Source organism: Bufo bufo, chromosome 9, assembly GCF_905171765.1.
Source record: "Bufo bufo chromosome 9, aBufBuf1.1, whole genome shotgun sequence".
Classification (NCBI taxonomy): Eukaryota; Metazoa; Chordata; class Amphibia; order Anura; family Bufonidae; genus Bufo; species Bufo bufo.
Genome location: NC_053397.1, coordinates 2,709,119 through 2,730,614, shown reverse-complemented (window position 1 = coordinate 2,730,614; position 21,496 = coordinate 2,709,119). Strand labels below are relative to the sequence as shown.

The following is a 21,496-nucleotide window of genomic DNA, read 5'->3' as shown; positions in this document are numbered from 1 at the left end:
TAGAGTCCATAGTCTCACTGCTCTTACAGTATAGAGTCCATAGTCTCACTGCTCTTACAGTAAGGAGTCCATAGTCTCACTGCTCTTACCGTAAAGAGTCCATAGTCTCACTGCTCTTACAGTAAGGAGTCCATAGTCTCACTGCTCTTACAGTATAGAGTCCATAGTCTCACTGCTCTTACAGTAAAGAGTCCATAGTCTCACTGCTCTTACAGTAAAGAGTCCATAGTCTCACTGCTCTTACAGTAAAGAGTCCATAGTCTGACTGCTCTTACAGTAAAGAGTCCATAGTCTCACTGCTCTTACAGTAAGGAGTCCATAGTCTCACTGCTCTTACAGTATGGAGTCCATAGTCTCACTGCTCTTACAGTATAGAGTCCATAGTCTCACTGCTCTTACAGTAAGGAGTCCATAGTCTCACTGCTCTTACCGTAAAGAGTCCATAGTCTCACTGCTCTTACAGTAAGGAGTCCATAGTCTCACTGCTCTTACAGTATAGAGTCCATAGTCTCACTGCTCTTACAGTAAAGAGTCCATAGTCTCACTGCTCTTACAGTAAAGAGTCCATAGTCTCGCTGCTCTTACAGTATAGAGTCCATAGTCTCACTGCTCTTACCGTAAAGAGTCCATAGTCTCACTGCTCTTACAGTAAAGAGTCTATAGTCTCACTGCTCTTACAGTAAAGAGTCCATAGTCTCACTGCTCTTACAGTATAGAGTCCATAGTCTCACTGCTCTTACAGTACAGAGTCCATAGTCTCACTGCTCTTACAGTAAAGAGTTCATAGTCTCACTGCTCTTACAGTAAAGAGTCCATAGTCTCACTGCTCTTACAGTATAGAGTCCATAGTCTCACTGCTCTTACAGTATAGAGTCCATAGTCTCACTGCTCTTACAGTAAAGAGTCCATAGTCTCACTGCTCTTACAGTAAAGAGTCCATAGTCTCACTGCTCTTACAGTAAAGAGTCCATAGTCTCACTGCTCTTACAGTAAAGAGTCCATAGTCTCACTGCTCTTACAGTAAAGAGTCCATAGTCTCACTGCTCTTACAGTAAAGAGTCCATAGTCTCACTGCTCTTACAGTAAAGAGTCCATAGTCTCACTGCTCTTACAGTAAAGAGTCCATAGTCTCACTGCTCTTACAGTAAAGAGTCCATAGTCTCACTGCTCTTACAGTATAGAGTCCATAGTCTCACTGCTCTTACAGTAAAGAGTCCATAGTCTCACTGCTCTTACAGTAAAGAGTCCATAGTCTCACTGCTCTTACAGTATAGAGTCCATAGTCTCACTGCTCTTACAGTAAAGAGTCCATAGTCTCACTGCTCTTACAGTAAAGAGTCCATAGTCTCACTGCTCTTACAGTAAAGAGTCCATAGTCTCACTGCTCTTACAGTAAAGAGTCCATAGTCTCACTGCTCTTACAGTAAAGAGTCCATAGTCTCACTGCTCTTACAGTAAAGAGTCCATAGTCTCACTGCTCTTACAGTATAGAGTCCATAGTCTCACTGCTCTTACAGTAAAGAGTCCATAGTCTCACTGCTCTTACAGTAAAGAGTCCATAGTCTCACCGCTCTTACAGTAAAGAGTCCATAGTCTCACTGCTCTTACAGTATAGAGTCCATAGTCTCACTGCTCTTACAGTATAGAGTCCATAGTCTCACTGCTCTTACAGTAAAGAGTCCATAGTCTCACTGCTCTTACCGTAAAGAATCCTTTTCTATGTTTGTGTACAAACCTTCTTTCCTCCAGACGCAGAGGATGTCCCCTCGTCACAGTTACAGTCCTGGGGATAAATAGATGATGGGAGTGATCTCTGTACTGACCCCTGATATATTTATACATATTAATTAGATCTCCCCTCAGTCGTCTTTTTTCTAAAGTGAATAACCCTAATTTTGATAATCTTTCAGGGTACTGTAGTTGCCCCATTCCAGTTATTACTTTAGTTGCCCTCCTCTGAACCCTCTCTAGCTCTGCTATGTCTGCCTTGTTTACAGGAGCCCAGAACTGTACACAGTCCTCCATGTGTGGTCTGACTAGCGATTTGTAAAGTGGTAGGACTATGTTCATATCACGGGAATCTATGCCCCTTCTGATGCAACCCATTATCTTGTTGGCCTTGGCAGCAGCTGCCTGACACTGGTTTCTACAGCTTAGTTTGCTGTTTATTAAAATTCCTAGGTCCTTTTCCATGTCAGTGTTACCGAGTGTTTTACCATTTAGTATGTACGGGTGACTTGCATTATTCCTTCCCATGTGCATAACTTTACATTTATCAGTGTTAAACCTCATCTGCCACTTATCTGCCCAAGCCTCCAATCTATCCAGATCCCTCTGTAGTAGTATACTGTCCTCTGTAGTGTATATACAGTATACTGTCCTCTGTAGTGTATATACAGTATACTGTCCTCTGTAGTATATATACAGTATACTGTCCTCTGTAGTATATATACAGTATACTGTCCTCTGTAGTATATATACAGTATACTGTCCTCTGTAGTATATATACAGTATACTGTCCTCTGTAGTATATATACAGTATACTGTCCTCTGTAGTATATATACAGTATACTGTCCTCTGTAGTATATATACAGTATACTGTCCTCTTCAGTGTAAATTACTTTACACAGTTTAGTGTCATCTGCGAAAATTGATACTTTACTATGCAAGCCTTCTACAAGATCATTAATAAATATATTGAAGAGAATAGGGCCCAATACTGACCCCTGAGGTACCCCACTAGTGACCCCTCCAGTACTGACCCCTGAGGTACCCCACTAGTGACAGTGACCCCTCCAGTACTGACCCCTGTGGTACTCCACTAGTGACAGTGACCCCTCCAGTACTGACCCCTGTGGTACCCCACTAGTGACAGTGACCCCCTCCAGTACTGACCCCTGTGGTACCCCACTAGTGACAGTGACCCAATCTGAGTGTGCACCGTTAATAACCCCCCTCTGTTTTCTATCACTCAGCCAGTTACTTACCCACTTACAGATGTTTTCTCCCAGTCCGAGCATTCTCATTTTATATACTAACCTTTTATGTGGTACAGTGTCAAATGCTTTGGAGAAGTCCAGATATACGACATCCATTGATTCGCCGCTGTCAAGTCTAGAACTTACCTCCTCATAGAAACTGATTAAATTAGTTTGACATGACCGATCCCTCACGAAGCCATGCTGATATGGCGTTATTTGCTTATTTCCGTTGAGATGCTCTAATATAGCATCTCTCAGAAAACCTTCAAACAGTTTACCCACAACAGATGTTAGACTTACCGGCCTATAGTTTCCAGGCTCTGTTTTTGGCCCCTTTTTGAATATTGGCACCACATATGCCACGCGCCAATCCTGTGGGACATTCCCTGTCAGTACAGAGTCCGCAAATATCAGAAATAAGGGTCTGGCTAGGACATTACTTAATTCCTTTAGGATACGGGGGTGTATGCCATCTGGACCTGGCGATTTGTCTATTTTAATCTTTTTAAGCCGCTGATGTACTTCTTCCTGGGTCAGACAGGGCACTTTTAATCTGTAACACCACAGATAACCCTCTGAGTACAGATAATGTAGTAGATGTCACCTGCAGTCCTATGTAACACAGCGATAACTCTCTGAGTACAGATAATGTAGTAGATCACCTGCAGTCCTATGTAACACCACAGATAACACAGTGATAACTCTCTGAGTACAGATAATGTAGTAGATGTCTCCTGCAGTCCTATGTAACACCACAGATAACACCGTGATAACTCTCTGAGTACAGATAATGTAGTAGATGTCACCTGCAGTCCTATGTAACACAGTGATAACTCTCTGAGTACAGATAATGTAGTAGATGTCACCTGCAGTCCTATGTAACACCACAGATAACACAGTGATATCTCTCTGAGTACAGATAATGTAGTAGATGTCTCCTGCAGTCCTATGTAACACCACAGATAACACAGTGATAGCTCTCTGAGTACAGATAATGTAGTAGATGTCACCTGCAGTCCTATGTAACACAGTGATAACTCTCTGAGTACAGATAATGTAGTAGATGTCACCTGCAGTCCTATGTAACACCACAGATAACCCTCTGAGTACAGATAATGTAGTAGATGTCACCTGCAGTCCTATGTAACACCACAGATAACACAGTGATAACTCTGAGTACAGATAATGTAGTAGATGTCACCTGCAGTCCTATGTAACACCACAGATAACACAGTGATAACCCTCTGAGTACAGATAATGTAGTAGATGTCACCTGCAGTCCTATGTAACACCACAGATAACACAGTGATAGCTCTCTGAGTACAAATAATGTAGTAGATGTCACCTGCAGTCCTATGTAAGACCACAGATAACACAGTGATAACCCTCTGAGTACAGATAATGTAGTAGATGTCACCTGCAGTCCTATGTAACACCACAGATAACACCGTGATAACTCTCTGAGTACAGATAATGTAGTAGATGTCTCCTGCAGTCCTATGTAACACCACAGATAACACAGTGATATCTCTCTGAGTACAGATAATGTAGTAGATGTCACCTGCAGTCCTATGTAACACCACAGAGAACACAGTGATAACTCTCTGAGTACAGATAATGTAGTAGATGTCACCTGCAGTCCTATGTAACACCACAGATAACCCTCTGAGTACAGATAATGTAGTAGATGTCACCTGCAGTCCTATGTAACACAGTGATAACCCTCTGAGTACAGATAATGTAGTAGATGTCACCTGCAGTCCTATGTAACACAGCGATAACCCTCTGAGTACAGATAATGTAGTAGATGTCACCTGCAGTCCTATGTAACACCACAGATAACACAGTGATAACTGAGTACAGATAATGTAGTAGATGTCTCCTGCAGTCCTATGTAACACCACAGATAACACAGTGATATCTCTCTGAGTACAGATAATGTAGTAGATGTCACCTGCAGTCCTATGTAACACCACAGATAACACAGTGATAACTCTCTGAGTACAGATAATGTAGTAGATGTCACCTGCAGTCCTATGTAACACCACAGATAACCCTCTGAGTACAGATAATGTAGTAGATGTCACCTGCAGTCCTATGTAACACAGTGATAACCCTCTGAGTACAGATAATGTAGTAGATGTCACCTGCAGTCCTATGTAACACAGCGATAACCCTCTGAGTACAGATAATGTAGTAGATGTCACCTGCAGTCCTATGTAACACCACAGATAACACAGCGATAACCCTCTGAGTACAGATAATGTAGTAGATGTCACCTGCAGTCCTATGTAACACAGCGATAACTCTCTGAGTACAGATAATGTAGTAGGTGTCACCTGCAGTCCTATGTAACACAGCGATAACCCTCTGAGTACAGATAATGTAGTAGATGTCACCTGCAGTCCTATGTAACACAGCGATAACTCTCTGAGTACAGATAATGTAGTAGATGTCACCTGCAGTCCTATGTAACACAGTGATAACTCTCTGAGTACAGATAATGTAGTAGATGTCACCTGCAGTCCTATGTAACACAGTGATAACCCTCTGAGTACAGATAATGTAGTAGATGTCACCTGCAGTCCTATGTAACACAGCGATAACCCTCTGAGTACAGATAATGTAGTAGATGTCACCTGCAGTCCTATGTAACCCAGTGATAACCCTCTGAGTACAGATAATGTAGTAGATGTCACCTGCAGTCCTATGTAACACAGTGATAACTCTCTGAGTACAGATAATGTAGTAGATGTCACCTGCAGTCCTATGTAACACAGTGATAACCCTCTGAGTACAGATAATGTAGTAGATGTCACCTGCAGTCCTATGTAACACCACAGATAACACAGTGATAACTCTCTGAGTACAGATAATGTAGTAGATGTCACCTGCAGTCCTATGTAACACCACAGATAACCCTCTGAGTACAGATAATGTAGTAGATGTCACCTGCAGTCCTATGTAACACAGTGATAACTCTCTGAGTACAGATAATGTAGTAGATGTCACCTGCAGTCCTATGTAACACAGTGATAACCCTCTGAGTACAGATAATGTAGTAGATGTCACCTGCAGTCCTATGTAACACCACAGATAACACAGTGATAACTCTCTGAGTACAGATAATGTAGTAGATGTCACCTGCAGTCCTATGTAACACCACAGATAACCCTCTGAGTACAGATAATGTAGTAGATGTCACCTGCAGTCCTATGTAACACCACAGATAACACAGCGATAACCCTCTGAGTACAGATAATGTAGTAGATGTCACCTGCAGTCCTATGTAACACAGCGATAACTCTCTGAGTACAGATAATGTAGTAGGTGTCACCTGCAGTCCTATGTAACACAGCGATAACTCTCTGAGTACAGATAATGTAGTAGATGTCACCTGCAGTCCTATGTAACACAGCGATAACCCTCTGAGTACAGATAATGTAGTAGATGTCACCTGCAGTCCTATGTAACACAGCGATAACTCTCTGAGTACAGATAATGTAGTAGATGTCACCTGCAGTCCTATGTAACACAGCGATAACCCTCTGAGTACAGATAATGTAGTAGATGTCACCTGCAGTCCTATGTAACACCACAGATAACACAGTGATAACTGAGTACAGATAATGTAGTAGATGTCACCTGCAGTCCTATGTAACACCACAGATAACACAGCGATAACCCTCTGAGTACAGATAATGTAGTAGATGTCACCTGCAGTCCTATGTAACACAGCGATAACTCTCTGAGTACAGATAATGTAGTAGATGTCACCTGCAGTCCTATGTAACACAGCGATAACCCTCTGAGTACAGATAATGTAGTAGATGTCACCTGCAGTCCTATGTAACACAGCGATAACCCTCTGAGTACAGATAATGTAGTAGGTGTCACCTGCAGTCCTATGTAACCCAGCGATAACCCTCTGAGTACAGATAATGTAGTAGATGGGTGTGGGGCCCCAGAATCCAGAACCCGCTCAGTCTGGGGGCAGGGTCGGCCATATTCCCAGACAGTACTACCTACAGTATAATACTGCCCCATAGCGGTCACATGCAGGGACTTTCCTCGCGTCTTCGCTCCGAGATAAGACCGCCATCTCGCCTTCTCGTCTCCGCAGTTTCACAGAATAGATGCAGGTTCCTGACTTTACTCTCGTCCTCCCTCCTGCTGCCCCCGATCCTGAGCTGGAGCCCGACACCGTCCCCCATAATATTACCCCCTGTATATTATAGTGGCCCCTCTTATTAGTATGAAGTCCTCGGGGGTCCTCTCTCTGCTCCTCCCCCACCCCCATACTGCCCCCAGTGCCTCTGCAATTAGGGTACATACATAAAGAAATATAATTAACACTTACCTCTCTCCACCACAGCTTGTGGCGTCATCTCGCGAGATCCAACGCAGGAGGTCACAGTGAGGTCATCGATTCGTGACCGAGTCCTGCGTCGCTCTACTGTCTTATAGGCTTCAGGCCTAGTGGCTTTCAGCCTATGAGGCCTAACAGAGGGGACGGGAGCCATAGGTTCCACCACTGGGTATGAGGTTGTGCGTGGCCGGTCACAGTGAGGTATGAGGTCCTGTGTGGCCGGTCCCGGTGAGGTATGAGGCTCTGTGTGGCCGGTCACAGTGAGGTATGAGGTTGTGCGTGGCCGGTCACAGTGAGGTATGAGGTCCTGTGTGGCTGGTGACAGTGAGGTATGAGGTCCTGTGTGGCCGGTCACGGTGAGGGATGAGGCTCTGTGTGGCCGGTCACAGTGAGGTATGAGGTCCTGTGTGGCCGGTCACGGTGAGGTATGAGGTCCTGTGTGGCCGGTCACGGTGAGGTATGAGGTCCTGTGTGGCCGGTCACGGTGAGGTATGAGGTCCTGTGTGGCCGGTCACAGTGAGGTATGAGGTCCTGTGTGGCCGGTCACGGTGAGGTATGAGGTCCTGTGTGGCCGGTCACGGTGAGGTATGAGGTCCTGTGTGGCCGGTCACGGTGAGGTATGAGGTCCTGTGTGGCCGGTCACAGTGAGGTATGAGGCCGGTCACGGTGAGGTATGAGGTCCTGTGTGGCCGGTCCCGGTGAGGTATGAGGTCCTGTGTGGCCGGTCACAGTGAGGTATGAGGCCGGTCACAGTGAGGTATGAGGTCCTGTGTGGCTGGTCACGGTGAGGTATGAGGTCCTGTGTGGCCGGTCCCGGTGAGGTATGAGGTCCTGTGTGGCTGGTCACGGTGAGGTATGAGGTCCTGTGTGGCCGGTCACGGTGAGGTATGAGGCTCTGTGTGGCCGGTCCCGGTGAGGTATGAGGTCCTGTGTGGCCGGTCCCGGTGAGGTATGAGGTCCTGTGTGGCCGGTCCCGGTGAGGTATGAGGTCCTGTGTGGCCGGTCCCGGTGAGGTATGAGGTCCTGTGTGGCCGGTCACAGTGAGGTATGAGGTCCTGTGTGGCCGGTCACAGTGAGGTATGAGGTCCTGTGTGGCCGGTCCCGGTGAGGTATGAGGCCGGTCACAGTGAGGTATGAGGCCGGTCACAGTGAGGTATGAGGTCCTGTGTGGCCGGTCACGGTGAGGTATGAGGCTCTGTGTGGCCGGTCCCGGTGAGGTATGAGGTCCTGTGTGGCCGGTCCCGGTGAGGTATGAGGTCCTGTGTGGCCGGTCACAGTGAGGTATGAGGTCCTGTGTGGCCGGTCACAGTGAGGTATGAGGTCCTGTGTGGCCGGTCCCGGTGAGGTATGAGGCCGGTCACAGTGAGGTATGAGGCCGGTCACAGTGAGGTATGAGGTCCTGTGTGGCCGGTCACGGTGAGGTATGAGGCTCTGTGTGGCCGGTCCCGGTGAGGTATGAGGTCCTGTGTGGCCGGTCCCGGTGAGGTATGAGGTCCTGTGTGGCCGGTCCCGGTGAGGTATGAGGCTCTGTGTGGCCGGTCCCGGTGAGGTATGAGGTCCTGTGTGGCTGGTCACAGTGAGGTATGAAGTCCTGTGTGGCCGGTCCCGGTGAGGTATGAGGTCCTGTGTGGCTGGTCACGGTGAGGTATGAGGTCCTGTGTGGCCGGTCACGGTGAGGTATGAGGCTCTGTGTGGCTGGTCACAGTGAGGTATGAGGTCCTGTGTGGCCGGTCCCGGTGAGGTATGAGGTCCTGTGTGGCCGGTCCCGGTGAGGTATGAGGCCCTGTGTGGCCGGTCCCGGTGAGGTATGAGGCTCTGTGTGGCCGGTCACAGTGAGGTATGAGGTCCTGTGTGGCTGGTCACAGTGAGGTATGAAGTCCTGTGTGGCCGGTCCCGGTGAGGTATGAGGTCCTGTGTGGCCGGTCCCGGTGAGGTATGAGGTCCTGTGTGGCCGGTCCCGGTGAGGTATGAGGTCCTGTGTGGCCGGTCCCGGTGAGGTATGAGGTCCTGTGTGGCTGGTCACGGTGAGGTATGAAGTCCTGTGTGGCCGGTCCCGGTGAGGTATGAGGTCCTGTGTGGCTGGTCACGGTGAGGTATGAGGTCCTGTGTGGCCAGTCACGGTGAGGTATGAGGCTCTGTGTGGCTGGTCACAGTGAGGTATGAGGTCCTGTGTGGCCGGTCCCGGTGAGGTATGAGGTCCTGTGTGGCCGGTCCCGGTGAGGTATGAGGCCCTGTGTGGCCGGTCCCGGTGAGGTATGAAGTCCTGTGTGGCCGGTCCCGGTGAGGTATGAGGCTCTGTGTGGCCGGTCACAGTGAGGTATGAGGTCCTGTGTGGCTGGTCACAGTGAGGTATGAAGTCCTGTGTGGCCGGTCCCGGTGAGGTATGAGGCTCTGTGTGGCCGGTCCCGGTGAGGTATGAGGTCCTGTGTGGCCGGTCCCGGTGAGGTATGAAGTCCTGTGTGGCCGGTCCCGGTGAGGTATGAGGCTCTGTGTGGCCGGTCACGGTGAGGTATGAGGTCCTGTGTGGCCGGTCCCGGTGAGGTATGAGGTCCTGTGTGGCCGGTCCCGGTGAGGTATGAGGCTCTGTGTGGCCGGTCCCGGTGAGGTATGAGGTCCTGTGTGGCCGGTCCCGGTGAGGTATGAGGTCCTGTGTGGCCGGTCCTGGTGAGGTATGAGGTCCTGTGTGGCCGGTCCCGGTGAGGTATGAAGTCCTGTGTGGCCGGTCCCGGTGAGGTATGAGGCTCTGTGTGGCCGGTCACGGTGAGGTATGAGGTCCTGTGTGGCCGGTCCTGGTGAGGTATGAGGTCCTGTGTGGCCGGTCACGGTGAGGTATGAGGTCCTGTGTGGCCGGTCCCGGTGAGGTATGAGGCTCTGTGTGGCCGGTCCCGGTGAGGTATGAGGTCCTGTGTGGCCGGTCCCGGTGAGGTATGAGGTCCTGTGTGGCCGGTCCTGGTGAGGTATGAGGCTCTGTGTGGCCGGTCACAGTGAGGTATGAGGTCCTGTGTGGCCGGTCCCGGTGAGGTATGAGGTCCTGTGTGGCCGGTCCTGGTGAGGTATGAGGCTCTGTGTGGCCGGTCACAGTGAGGTATGAAGTCCTGTGTGGCCGGTCCCGGTGAGGTATGAGGCTCTGTGTGGCCGGTCCCGGTGAGGTATGAGGTCCTGTGTGGCCGGTCCCGGTGAGGTATGAGGCTCTGTGTGGCCGGTCCCGGTGAGGTATGAGGCTCTGTGTGGCCGGTCCCGGTGAGGTATGAGGCTCTGTGTGGCCGGTCCCGGTGAGGTATGAGGCCCTGTGTGGCTCCTGTGCAGGGTGGCACTCGGTGTGGTGTAGATGTGATGTGCAGCCTCTGGTGCCTGCTCTGCAGAGCGTTCCTCCATGTGCGGGCGGCGGTTCTGTCCACCTCTAACCCTGGGGAGGACACCTCAGAAGGTCGCAGGATTGTGTCACGTGACTGCCGTCTGTCCTGCTGTAGAACTACAAGGCCCAGGAGGGGCAGGACATTGGCTTTCACTTGACCTTTGACCTACGTTTTCACGGTTTCTTGCGTTTCCCCTGTATTTCGCCAGGATTGTGTTGCGGCCGCCGGACGGTTAATGTGTCATCTGGACAAATATTTGTGAAGAGGAGTCAGCGGGGGCAGGGACACGACTCCTTCTGCGCTGCCACCCAGATCCAGACGCCATGCTGCTGGGACTGTCCGCTCTCGCCCTGCATGCCATCGGCTTAGTCGCCGCAGGTAAGTGACTGTGCTCAGCTTTCCGCTATACCCGCCGATCACTGTTGTGCGGACTGTCGGGGGCAGGAGAGGGTTAATTCAGGGTATCTGCCCGCGCTCATCACTGAGCTGTCCGCTACGACGCAGTTTTACTGGTCTCCACGGTAACACAACCTGGCGGCTTCTCACTGACGATTCCACCACAAACCTATGGAAGTTCAGTGATAAATCCCGGGGCAGAGAGCACCCCCTAGTGGGGGAGGGGTTAACTGGACCCTCATCTGGTGGTATAGAAGCTGAGGTCGTATCGTGGTCATCTCCGGGGATTATCTGTTACTGATTGACGTGGCTGAACCCCATAATATGTGCCCACAGTCCAGCGCAGCCCGCTCAATGACTACCAGAGGTCCAAGGCCACCGAGCTAGTGCACCTGTACGAAGGAAACCTCAAGGAGGAGACCAAGGAGGACGTCCACATCTGCGCCAAGAAGTGCTCGGAGCTCCTGGACTGCAGGTACATATATTACTGTATTATACTCCAGAGCTGCACTCACTATTCTGCTGGTGCAGTCACTGTGTACATACATTACTTATCCTGTACTGATCCTGAGTTACATCCTGTATTATACTCCAGAGCTGCACTCACTATTCTGCTGGTGCAGTCACTGTGTACATACATTACTTATCCTGTACTGATCCTGAGTTACATCCTGTATTATACCTCAGAGCTGCACTCACTATTCTGCTGGTGCAGTCACTGTGTACATACATTACTTATCCTGTACTGATCCTGAGTTACATCCTGTATTATACTCCAGAGCTGCACTCACTATTCTGCTGGTGCAGTCACTGTGTACATACATTACTTATCCTGTACTGATCCTGAGTTACATCCTGTATTATACCTCAGAGCTGCACTCACTATTCTGCTGGTGCAGTCACTGTGTACATACATTACTTATCCTGTACTGATCCTGAGTTACATCCTGTATTATACTCCAGAGCTGCACTCACTGATCCTGAGTTACATCCTATATTATACTCCAGAGCTGCACTCACTATTCTGCTGGTGCAGTCACTGTGTACATACATTACTTATCCTGTACTGATCCTGAGTTACATCCTGCATTATACTCCAGAGCTGCACTCACTGATCCTGAGTTACATCCTGTATTATACTCCAGAGCTGCACTCACTATTCTGCTGGTGCAGTCACTGTGTACATACATTACTTATCCTGTACTGATCCTGAGTTACATCCTGTATTATACTCCAGAGCTGTACTCACTATTCTGCTGGTGCAGTCACTGTGTACATACATTACTTATCCTGTACTGATCCTGAGTTACATCCTGTATTATACTCCAGAGCTGTACTCACTATTCTGCTGGTGCAGTCACTGTGTACATACATTACTTATCCTGTACTGATCCTGAGTTACATCCTGTATTATACTCCAGAGCTGCACTCACTATTCTGCTGGTGCAGTCACTGTGTACATACATTACTTATCCTGTACTGATCCTCAGTTACATCCTGCATTATACTCCAGAGCTGCATTCACTATTCTGCTTGTGGAGTCACTGTGTACATACATTACTTATTCTGTACTGATCCTGAGTTACATCCTGTATTATACTCCAGAGCTGCACTCACTATTCTGCTGGTGCAGTCACTGTGTACATACATTACTTATCCTGTACTGATCCTCAGTTACATCCTGCATTATACTCCAGAGCTGCACTCACTATTCTGCTGATGCAGTCACTGTGTACATACATTACATATGCTGCAGAAGAGTGCAGCTCTGGAGTGTCATGGCGTTGTTCTCCGCAGGTCCTTTGATTATAACCTGAGGTCCCGCAGCTGTCGGTTGCTCCCATGGACTCAGGCCTCCGCTCACGTTACGCTGCAGAAAAATATTAACTATGACGTTTACCAGAAGAAAGGTAAGCCCCTCCCACTGCGGGGTGTGTGTCCTCCGGGCTATTCTGCACGAGCTGTCATGGCGAAAAATTATTTTCTTACATCTGTATCTGAGAAAGCGGTCTGACAATTTAGCGCCATTTCAGCCCTCCCAGAGGTTGTCACCCAGCTTTTCCAGAGGCAGATATAAGATAAGAACTCAGATTTTCAGGGCTTTCTCTGACTCCGCCTCTCATGCTCCTCCAGTGGGTGGATCTTCTGGGCAGTCTGTCCTGACTCTGCCTCTCATACTCCTCCAGTGGGCGGATCTTCTGTGCAGTCTGTCCTGACTCCGCCTCTCATACTCCTCCAGTGGGCGGATCTTCTGTGCAGTCTCTCCTCTGAACCCGCCTCTCATGCTCCTCCAGTGGGTGGATCTTCTGGGCAGTCTGTCCTGACTCTGCCTCTCATGCTCCTCCAGTGGGCGGATCTTCTGTGCAGTCTGTCCTGACTCTGCCTCTCATGCTCCTCCAGTGGGTGGATCTTCTGGGCAGTCTGTCCTGACTATGCCTCTCATGCTCCTCCAGTGGGCGGATCTTCTGTGCAGTCTGCCCTGACTCTGCCTCTCATGCTCCTCCAGTGGGTGGATCTTCTGGGCAGTCTGTCCTGACTCTGCCTCTCATGCTCCTCCAGTGGGCGGATCTTCTGTGCAGTCTGTCCTGACTCTGCCTCTCATGCTCCTCCAGTGGGCGGATCTTCTGTGCAGTCTGTCCTGACTCCGCCTCTCATACTCCTCCAGTGGGCGGATCTTCTGTGCAGTCTGTCCTGACTCTGCCTCTCATACTCCTCCAGTGGGCGGATCTTCTGTGCAGTCTGTCCTGACTCTGCCTCTCATGCTCCTCCAGTGGGCGGATCTTCTTTGCAGTCTGTCCTGACTCTGCCTCTCATGCTTCTCCAGTGGGCGGATCTTCTGTGCAGTCTCTCCTCTGAACCCGCCTCTCATGCTCCTCCAGTGGGTGGATCTTCTGTGTAGTCTTTTCTCTGACTCCGCCTCTCATGCTCCTCCAGTGGGTGGATCTTCTGGGCAGTCTGTCCTGACTCTGCCTCTCATGTTCCTCCAGTGGGCGGATCTTCTGGGCAGTCTGTCCTGACTGCCTCTCATACTCCTCCAGTGGGTGGATCTTCTATGCAGTCTGTCCTGACTCTGCCTCTCATGCTCCTCCAGTGGGCGGATCTTCTGTGCAGTCTGTCCTGACTCTGCCTCTCATGCTCCTCCAGTGGGCGGATCTTCTGGGCAGTCTGTCCTGACTCTGCCTCTCACACTCCTCCAGTGGGCGGATCTTCTGTGCAGTCTGTCCTGACTCCGCCTGTCATGCCCCTCGAGTGGGCGGATCTTCTGTGCAGTCTGTCCTGACTCCGCCTCTCATACTCCTCCAGTGGGCGGATCTTCTGTGCAGTCTGTCCTGACTCCGCCTCTTATGCGCCTCCAGTGGGCGGATCTTCTGGGCAGTCTGTCCTGACTCCGCCTCTCATGCGCCTCCAGTGGGCGGATCTTCTGTGCAGTCTGTCCTGACTCTGCCTCTCATGCTCCTCCAGTGGGCGGTCCGCACTCTGACTCCGCCTCTGCCATTCTCAGATTATGTCCGTGACTGTATCACGGGTGACGGGGTGTCGTACCGCGGAACAGTGTCCAGGACGAGATTAGGGAAGACGTGTCAGCACTGGAGGCTGAAATTCCCCCATGACCACAAGTAAGTGCCCCCCAGAGTGACCCTCTTATCCCAGACAGTAATGTCACAGGCGCTCTGTGTGATGTCATCAGCGTCGTCTCACTCTCTCCCCCACAGATATTCCCCAAGCAATCAGAATGGGCTAAATGAGAATTACTGCCGCAACCCGGATCGGGACCCCACAGGCCCCTGGTGCTACACAACCGACAAGAACGTCCGGCACCAGATGTGCGGCATCAAAAAGTGCGAGGAGGGTGAGTGCGCAGTCCCATGTAAGCAGATCTCTTATGGAGTTTGTCTCTCCGTTCTTCACCCTTTGCAAGATCTCTGCTTGCTGTCAGTGAAGTTACTTTCAGAGGCTGAAACCAGTTCTGACTTGTCCTGCTCACAAAGCTGATGGTTTGTTACAGTGTATTGTCGGGAATATAAAGACCAAATGCTTTATATATAAAAAACAAACAAAAAAAAACCTGAATGGATCAAAAGAAAAATGATTCAAATGATATTGATCCGTGAGATGGACATAAACATCTCCAAGAGTTCGATCGAGAACCTAATTATTTTGTACCCTTTTTTTTACTTTTTGCAAAATCATCTATGCAAAATATACATGATTTATTATACAATCAAAAATTTATTAACGTAAATTTCAATAATATACAATGATATGCAGTACCCAGAATTCGCCGATATATGGTGCCAACAAAACACTACTCAACCAACACAAGAATAGTATGCAATACGGCTTTAAAATTGTGAGCGACAGATACGAGTCCTTGCTCTGCCCAAAATGATGACCAATCTCAGTAAATGGTAGTATTGCAACAAAAGGTATAAATTATTGGCTTGATATCAAACTAAGGAATATAAAGATTCCCAACAGAGAAGCTCTTGTTATCAATATCAGATCTTGTGTTCAGTGATATGCATTTTCACTGAATGCCATTGATACTGATGTAATACTAACACTATATGTCCGCAAATGAGCGGTATCCGGCTAAATATCAAGCCAATTAATTTAGATCAATACTACATATAAATAAAAGTATACATTACCCAAAGATGTAGGTGATAGGCAAAGTCTAGGGGAAGTCGACTCTCCAAAGGTTTTTCTCCTAATCCCAAAGTCTTTCTCCAGAGAGCTCTCTCTTTGTCTTTCCCTCCCTCTTTGTGGACCCCCCTCCTTTTTGGTATGTGGTTTTTTGGATCTTTCCAATCATTGTTGGATAGGCGTGTACATTGATAAGGAATGTGACGTCATAACACTGCCCAGAATGCACTTTTGCTACTGGTGTAGTGTTACCTACTCATACCTAGGTGGCACTGTTGTATAAGCTATAAGCATCATACCATTAAGGGTTAACTCATACATGCCTGACATCTTCAATACTACACACCTCTGACATCTGGAGGCCTTGTCTCAGAGCTGAGGGACAAACTTTGATACATGAATATATACTTTGAGGAACATCTAGACAATTCTCACACTGTGGAATTCATGTTCAGATAAGAGATACAATGAAGCCTCTACTTCTGCAGGTGTCGTGTGTCTTCTAACTGTCTAATAGATTGTTACAATAACACTTAATCTTTCTTAATCTTCCCATGGACTTACTTCGGCCGACATTAAAATCCATACAAAATAGTGAATATGAACCAACATTGCTCTTAAAGGCAATGAATATCCATTATACCTAGAATAAGTAGATATAACTATTTACACTTATGGAAAAGCACAACAGTATTGGTGCAGGTAAGAACAGCTTGAGGTAGCCCTCAGAAGGCATCGCAGGGGCAGGTGGCCAGTCTCCCCGGCGTCACTGGGGCAGGTGTCCACACTCCTGCCCTGGGCCAGGCATTGCAGGGGCAAGTGGCCAGTCTCCTGCCCTGGGCTGGGCATCGCTGGGGAAGGTGTCCACACTCCTGCCCTGGGCCGGGCATCGCAGGGGAAAGTGGCCAGTCTCCTGCCCTGGACACTGCATCGCTGGGGCAGGTGGCCAGTCTCCTGCCCTGGGCCGGGCATCGCTGGGGAAGGTGTCCACACTCCTGCCCTGGGCCGGGCATCGCAGGGGAAAGTGGCCAGTCTCCTGCCCTGGGCCGGGCATCGCTGGGGCAGGTGGCCAGTCTCCCCGGCGTCACTGGGGCAGGTGTCCACACTCCTGCCCTGGGCCGGGCATCGCAGGGGAAAGTGGCCAGTCTCCTGCCCTGGGCCGGGCATCGCTGGGGAAGGTGTCCACACTCCTGCCCTGGGCCGGGCATCGCAGGGGAAAGTGGCCAGTCTCCTGCCCTGGGCATCGCTGGGGAAGGTGTCCACACTCCTGCCCTGGGCCGGGCATCGCTGGGGAAGGTGGCCAGTCTCTTGCCCTGGGCCGGGCATCGCTGAAAAAGGTGGCCAGTCTCCTGCCCTGGGCCGGGCATCGCTGGGGCAGTTGTCCAGTCTCCCTGGCATCGCTGGGGCAGGTGTCTGGTCTCCTGCCCCTCATGCAGTGTTGCCCCCTCTCCCACTTTCTGCAGCTATCTGCTTGACCTGCAATGGGGAGGATTACCGCGGATCCTTGGACCGGACGGAGACGGACAGAGAGTGCCAGCGCTGGGACCTGCAGAGCCCGCACCGCCATCCCTACAACCCGGAGAAGTAAGGACCAGGGCTGGACCCCAGGGTACATCCCACTGCGTGCCGGTCACCCGAGAGGGCAGCCGCATCCTGCAAGTGGGGATCTTCTACCTTGTCTAGTGCAGCCTGAGGATCCTGGGTACAGTTGTGCCCACCTCCATGCACAGGTCACACGGCATGCCCACAATACTTTCCTATAGAAGTCAGTAGGTGATGGTCACAGCTTACCTCCTCCCCCTTCCTGCACAGGTCATGGAGCATGCCCACAACACTGTCCTATTGAAGGCAGTAAGTGACAGTTCAACCCCTTACCTGCACGCCCACAGCCTAAAAGCGGCCTCTGAGACCCCATTCCGAGCAGTCCTCTCCAGACCACAGACTCTCATGGTCTATTGAGCTCGTTCAGTAAGGCCTGGTGCGTTTCCTGCCCCTTCCTCTCCCACTCAGTGTTAGGCCTCATGCACACGATAATGCACCGTTTGTCATCCGCGTCCGTGATCCGTGTTTCCAGTCCGTCAAAAAAATATGACCTGTCCTATTTTTTTGACGGACAACGGTTCGCGGACCCATTCAAGTCAATGGGTCCGTGAAAAAACACGGAGGCACACAAGATTGTCATCCGCGTCCGTGATCCGTGTCCGTTTTTTTCCTATCATTTTCAAGGCAAACTTGACTTAGATTTTTTTTTTCACTTTTCTTGTCTGGTGATCCTCCAAAAATCAAGGAAGACACACGGAAAAAAAACGGACACGGAACAACGGAACCCCGTTTTGCGGACCATGAAAAAATACTGTTGTGTGCATGAGGCCTTAGGGCGCATTCACACGACCGCGCCATGTTTTGAGGTCCGCAAAACACTAATGCAGCCCGTGTGCGTTCTGCAATTTGCGGAACGGAAGGCTCATTATAGAAATGCCGTTTGCGGACAAGAATAGGACCTGCTCTATATTTTTTGTGGGGCTGTCGAACGGAACAACGTGTGCGAAAAGCATTGATTCCGCACCCGTTCCGTAAAATTGCGGAAGGGATGTGGACCCTTATTGATTGGCCCCACCTGTAATACTGCAGGCACTGACCTGTGGGGGGCAGCAGTGAGCCGTCCTGGCCGCACGCTAATCCTTCTGCGTCCTGCAGGTATCCGGACAAGCACCTGGATGACAACTACTGCCGGAACCCGGACAGCTCGGAGCGGCCCTGGTGCTACACCACCGACCCCGGGACCGAGCGCGAGTACTGTAGCATCGCCAAATGCAGTAAGACGGGGGGAGGGGTATGTAAGTGGCGGTACATAGCAGGGGGCGCCATCAAGGTGGGAGACCTCATCCCCTCCCCCAGATATCTGTGCGTCACATCCAGAGCTGCAATCATACATTCTTGGTGCTGTCCTCCCCTCCAGACCAATGCTTTGTGGTGATGTGGCTGCAGCTCTGGCTGTGAGTGGAGTATAGATGATATCTGCGCGGTGCTGCCTGTGGATGACTTTGTCCCCTCCCTCTTGTGAAGCAGATAAGCAGCGCCTGCACAGTGTGACGGTCTCCAGCAGCTGCTTCTCTGGGAAAGGCGAGGGTTACCGCGGGAAGGCGGCGCTCACCACCTCCGGGATTCCCTGCCAGAGATGGGATTCCCAGACCCCGCACAAGCACCGCTTCCAGCCCGACAAGTACCCCTGCAAGTGAGTGACTCCCAGCCCGTCCTGGCGCCCCCTGCTGGCAGTGTGTCTGAACTGTGGTTCCTTGCAGAGGGCTGGAGGAGAACTACTGCCGCAATCCCGACGGCTCAGAAGCCCCCTGGTGCTTCACCACGGACCCCAAGATGAGGATGGCGTACTGCTTCCAGATCAGACGCTGCCCGGACGATGTGCTGGATGTGGGTGAGTGAGCTCCAATACAAGCTCTGCTTGCTGCCATCGAACGAAGACGCACTTGTTCACATCTTGACCTAGTGCTGCTTACACAGCTGAAGGTTTGTTGCAGTGTATCAGTGCAGACAGTCCTCTGGGAGGTCTCAGCCTGTCTCTCATTTCCTGCACAGGATGTTTCTACGGTAACGGTGAGACTTATACAGGAACCGCCAACCGGACGAGGAAGGGGATCCCGTGCCGCCACTGGAGCGAGACGTCCAACGAGCTGCAGTAAGTCTCCGGCTCTGCTGAGCGGCGTCCGGCGGAGAGCTCGGCAATGAAGCTCGCACTCCTCTCTCCACAGGATCCCGTCCGCCGACCCCCTGCAGGAAAACTACTGCCGCAACCCGGACGGCGACAGCCACGGCCCCTGGTGTTACACGAAGGACCCCAACACGCCCTTCGACTACTGCGCTATCAAACCGTGCGGTGAGACAGACATGGCCCCCAGTACCGAGACTCCAGTCACATCCAGAGCTGTACTCACTAGACTACAGATTCATGGTGTCTCGCACTCCTGCAGCTTTGGATGTGAGTCAGTCTTGTGTTGCTTCAGTCCTATCTCTTCAGTTTGTGATCTGATTTCTCTTTAACAGATGGAGAGTCGGCTGTCAGCCTTAAAGAAGCAGGTAAAAGGTGACCCCGCCCCTGCCTGCAGCCCCTCCCCTGTCAGTGACCCCGCCCCTGCCTGCAGCCCCTCTCCTGTCAGTGACCCCGCCCCTGCCTGCAGCCCCTCTCCTGTCAGTGACCCCGCCCCTGCCTGCAGCCCCTCTCCCGTCAGTGACCCCGCCCCTGCCTGCAGCCCCTCTCCCGTCAGTGACCCCGCCCCTGCCTGCAGCCCCTCTCTTGTCAGTGACCCCGCCCCTGCCTGCAGCCCCTCTCCCGTCAGTGACCCCGCCCCTGCCTGCAGCCCCTCTCCCGTCAGTGACCCCGCCCCTGCCTGCAGCCCCTCTCCCGTCAGTGACCCCGCCCCTGCCTGTAGCCCCTCCCCTGTCAGTGACCCCGTCCCTGCCTGCAGCCCCTCCCCTGCCTGCAGCCCCGCCCCTGCCTGCAGCCCCTCCCCTGTCAGTGACCCCGCCCCTGCCTGCAGCCCCTCTCCTGCCTGCAGCCCCTCTCCCGTCAGTGACCCCGCCCCGGCCTGCAGCCCCTCTCCCGTCAGTGACCCCGCCCCTGCCTGTAGCCCCTCCCCTGTCAGTGACCCCGTCCCTGCCTGCAGCCCCTCCCCTGTCAGTGACCCCGTCCCTGCCTGCAGCCCCTCTCCCGTCAATGACCCCGCCCCTGCCTGCAGCCCCTCTCCCGTCAGTGACCCCGCCCCTGCCTGCAGCCCCTCTCCCGTCAGTGACCCCGCCCCTGCCTGTAGCCCCTCTCCCGTCAGTGACCCCGCCCCTGCCTGCAGCCCCTCTCCCGTCAGTGACCCCGCCCCTGCCTGCAGCCCCTCTCCTGCCTGTAGCCCCTCCCCTGCCTGCAGCCCCTCTCCCGTCAGTGACCCCGCCCCGCTCCCGTCAGTGACCCCGCCCCGGCCTGCAGCCCCTCTCCCGTCAGTGACCCCGCCCCTCTCCTGTCAATGACCCCGCCCCTGGCGGTAGCCCCTCTCCAGTCAATGACCCCGCCCCTGCCTGCAGCCCCTCTCCTGTCAGTGACCCCGCCCCTGCCTGCAGCCCCTCTCCCGTCAGTGACCCCGCCCCTCTCCTGTCAATGACCCCGCCCCTGGCGGTAGCCCCTCTCCAGTCAGTGACCCCGCCCCTGCCTGCAGCCCCTCTCCAGTCAGTGACCCCGCCCCTGCCTGCAGCCCCTCTCCCGTCAGTGACCCCGCCCCTGCCTGCAGCCCCTCTCCCGTCAGTGACCCCGCCCCTGCCTGCAGCCCCTCTCCCGTCAGTGACCCCGCCCCTGCCTGCAGCCCCTCTCCTGCCTGTAGCCCCTCCCCTGCCTGCAGCCCCTCTCCCGTCAGTGACCCCGCCCCTGCCTGCAGCCCCTCTCCCGTCAGTGACCCTGCCCCTGCCTGCAGCCCCTCTCCCGTCAGTGACCCCGCCCCTGCCTGTAGCCCCTCCCCTGTCAGTGACCCCGCCCCTGCCTGCAGCCCCTCCCCTGTCAGTGACCCCGCCCCTGCCTGTAGCCCCTCCCCTGTCAGTGACCCCGCCCCTGCCTGTAGCCCCTCCCCTGTCAGTGACCCCGCCCCTGCCTGCAGCCCCTCTCCCGTCAGTGACCCCGCCCCTGCCTGCAGCCCCTCTCCCGTCAGTGACCCCGCCCCTGCCTGTAGCCCCTCTCCTGCCTGTAGCCCCTCCC

At 52.2% G+C, this 21,496-nt stretch overlaps 1 protein-coding gene across 3 annotated transcripts in view; it reads left to right on the top strand.

The window, feature by feature from the left end:
- MST1 (macrophage stimulating 1) overlaps positions 1-21,496 on the top strand; it is a 30,008-nt gene that overhangs the window by 7,008 nt on the left and 1,504 nt on the right. For 2 of the 3 annotated variants that reach the window (XM_040407895.1, XM_040407894.1), the window contains 12 exons: positions 10,916-11,085; positions 11,440-11,578; positions 12,901-13,013; positions 14,606-14,720; positions 14,817-14,953; positions 17,214-17,334; positions 18,448-18,566; positions 18,817-18,985; positions 19,053-19,183; positions 19,345-19,444; positions 19,518-19,642; positions 19,810-19,842. In XM_040407895.1, the coding sequence (XP_040263829.1) occupies positions 11,031-11,085; positions 11,440-11,578; positions 12,901-13,013; positions 14,606-14,720; positions 14,817-14,953; positions 17,214-17,334; positions 18,448-18,566; positions 18,817-18,985; positions 19,053-19,183; positions 19,345-19,444; positions 19,518-19,642; positions 19,810-19,842 (1,357 nt within the window). In that variant the 5' untranslated portion in view covers positions 10,916-11,030. Of the gene's footprint in view, positions 1-10,915; positions 11,086-11,439; positions 11,579-12,900; positions 13,014-14,605; positions 14,721-14,816; positions 14,954-17,213; positions 17,335-18,447; positions 18,567-18,816; positions 18,986-19,052; positions 19,184-19,344; positions 19,445-19,517; positions 19,643-19,809; positions 19,843-21,496 lie in introns of those variants that run through there. The other variant, XM_040407897.1, reaches the window with a different exon arrangement.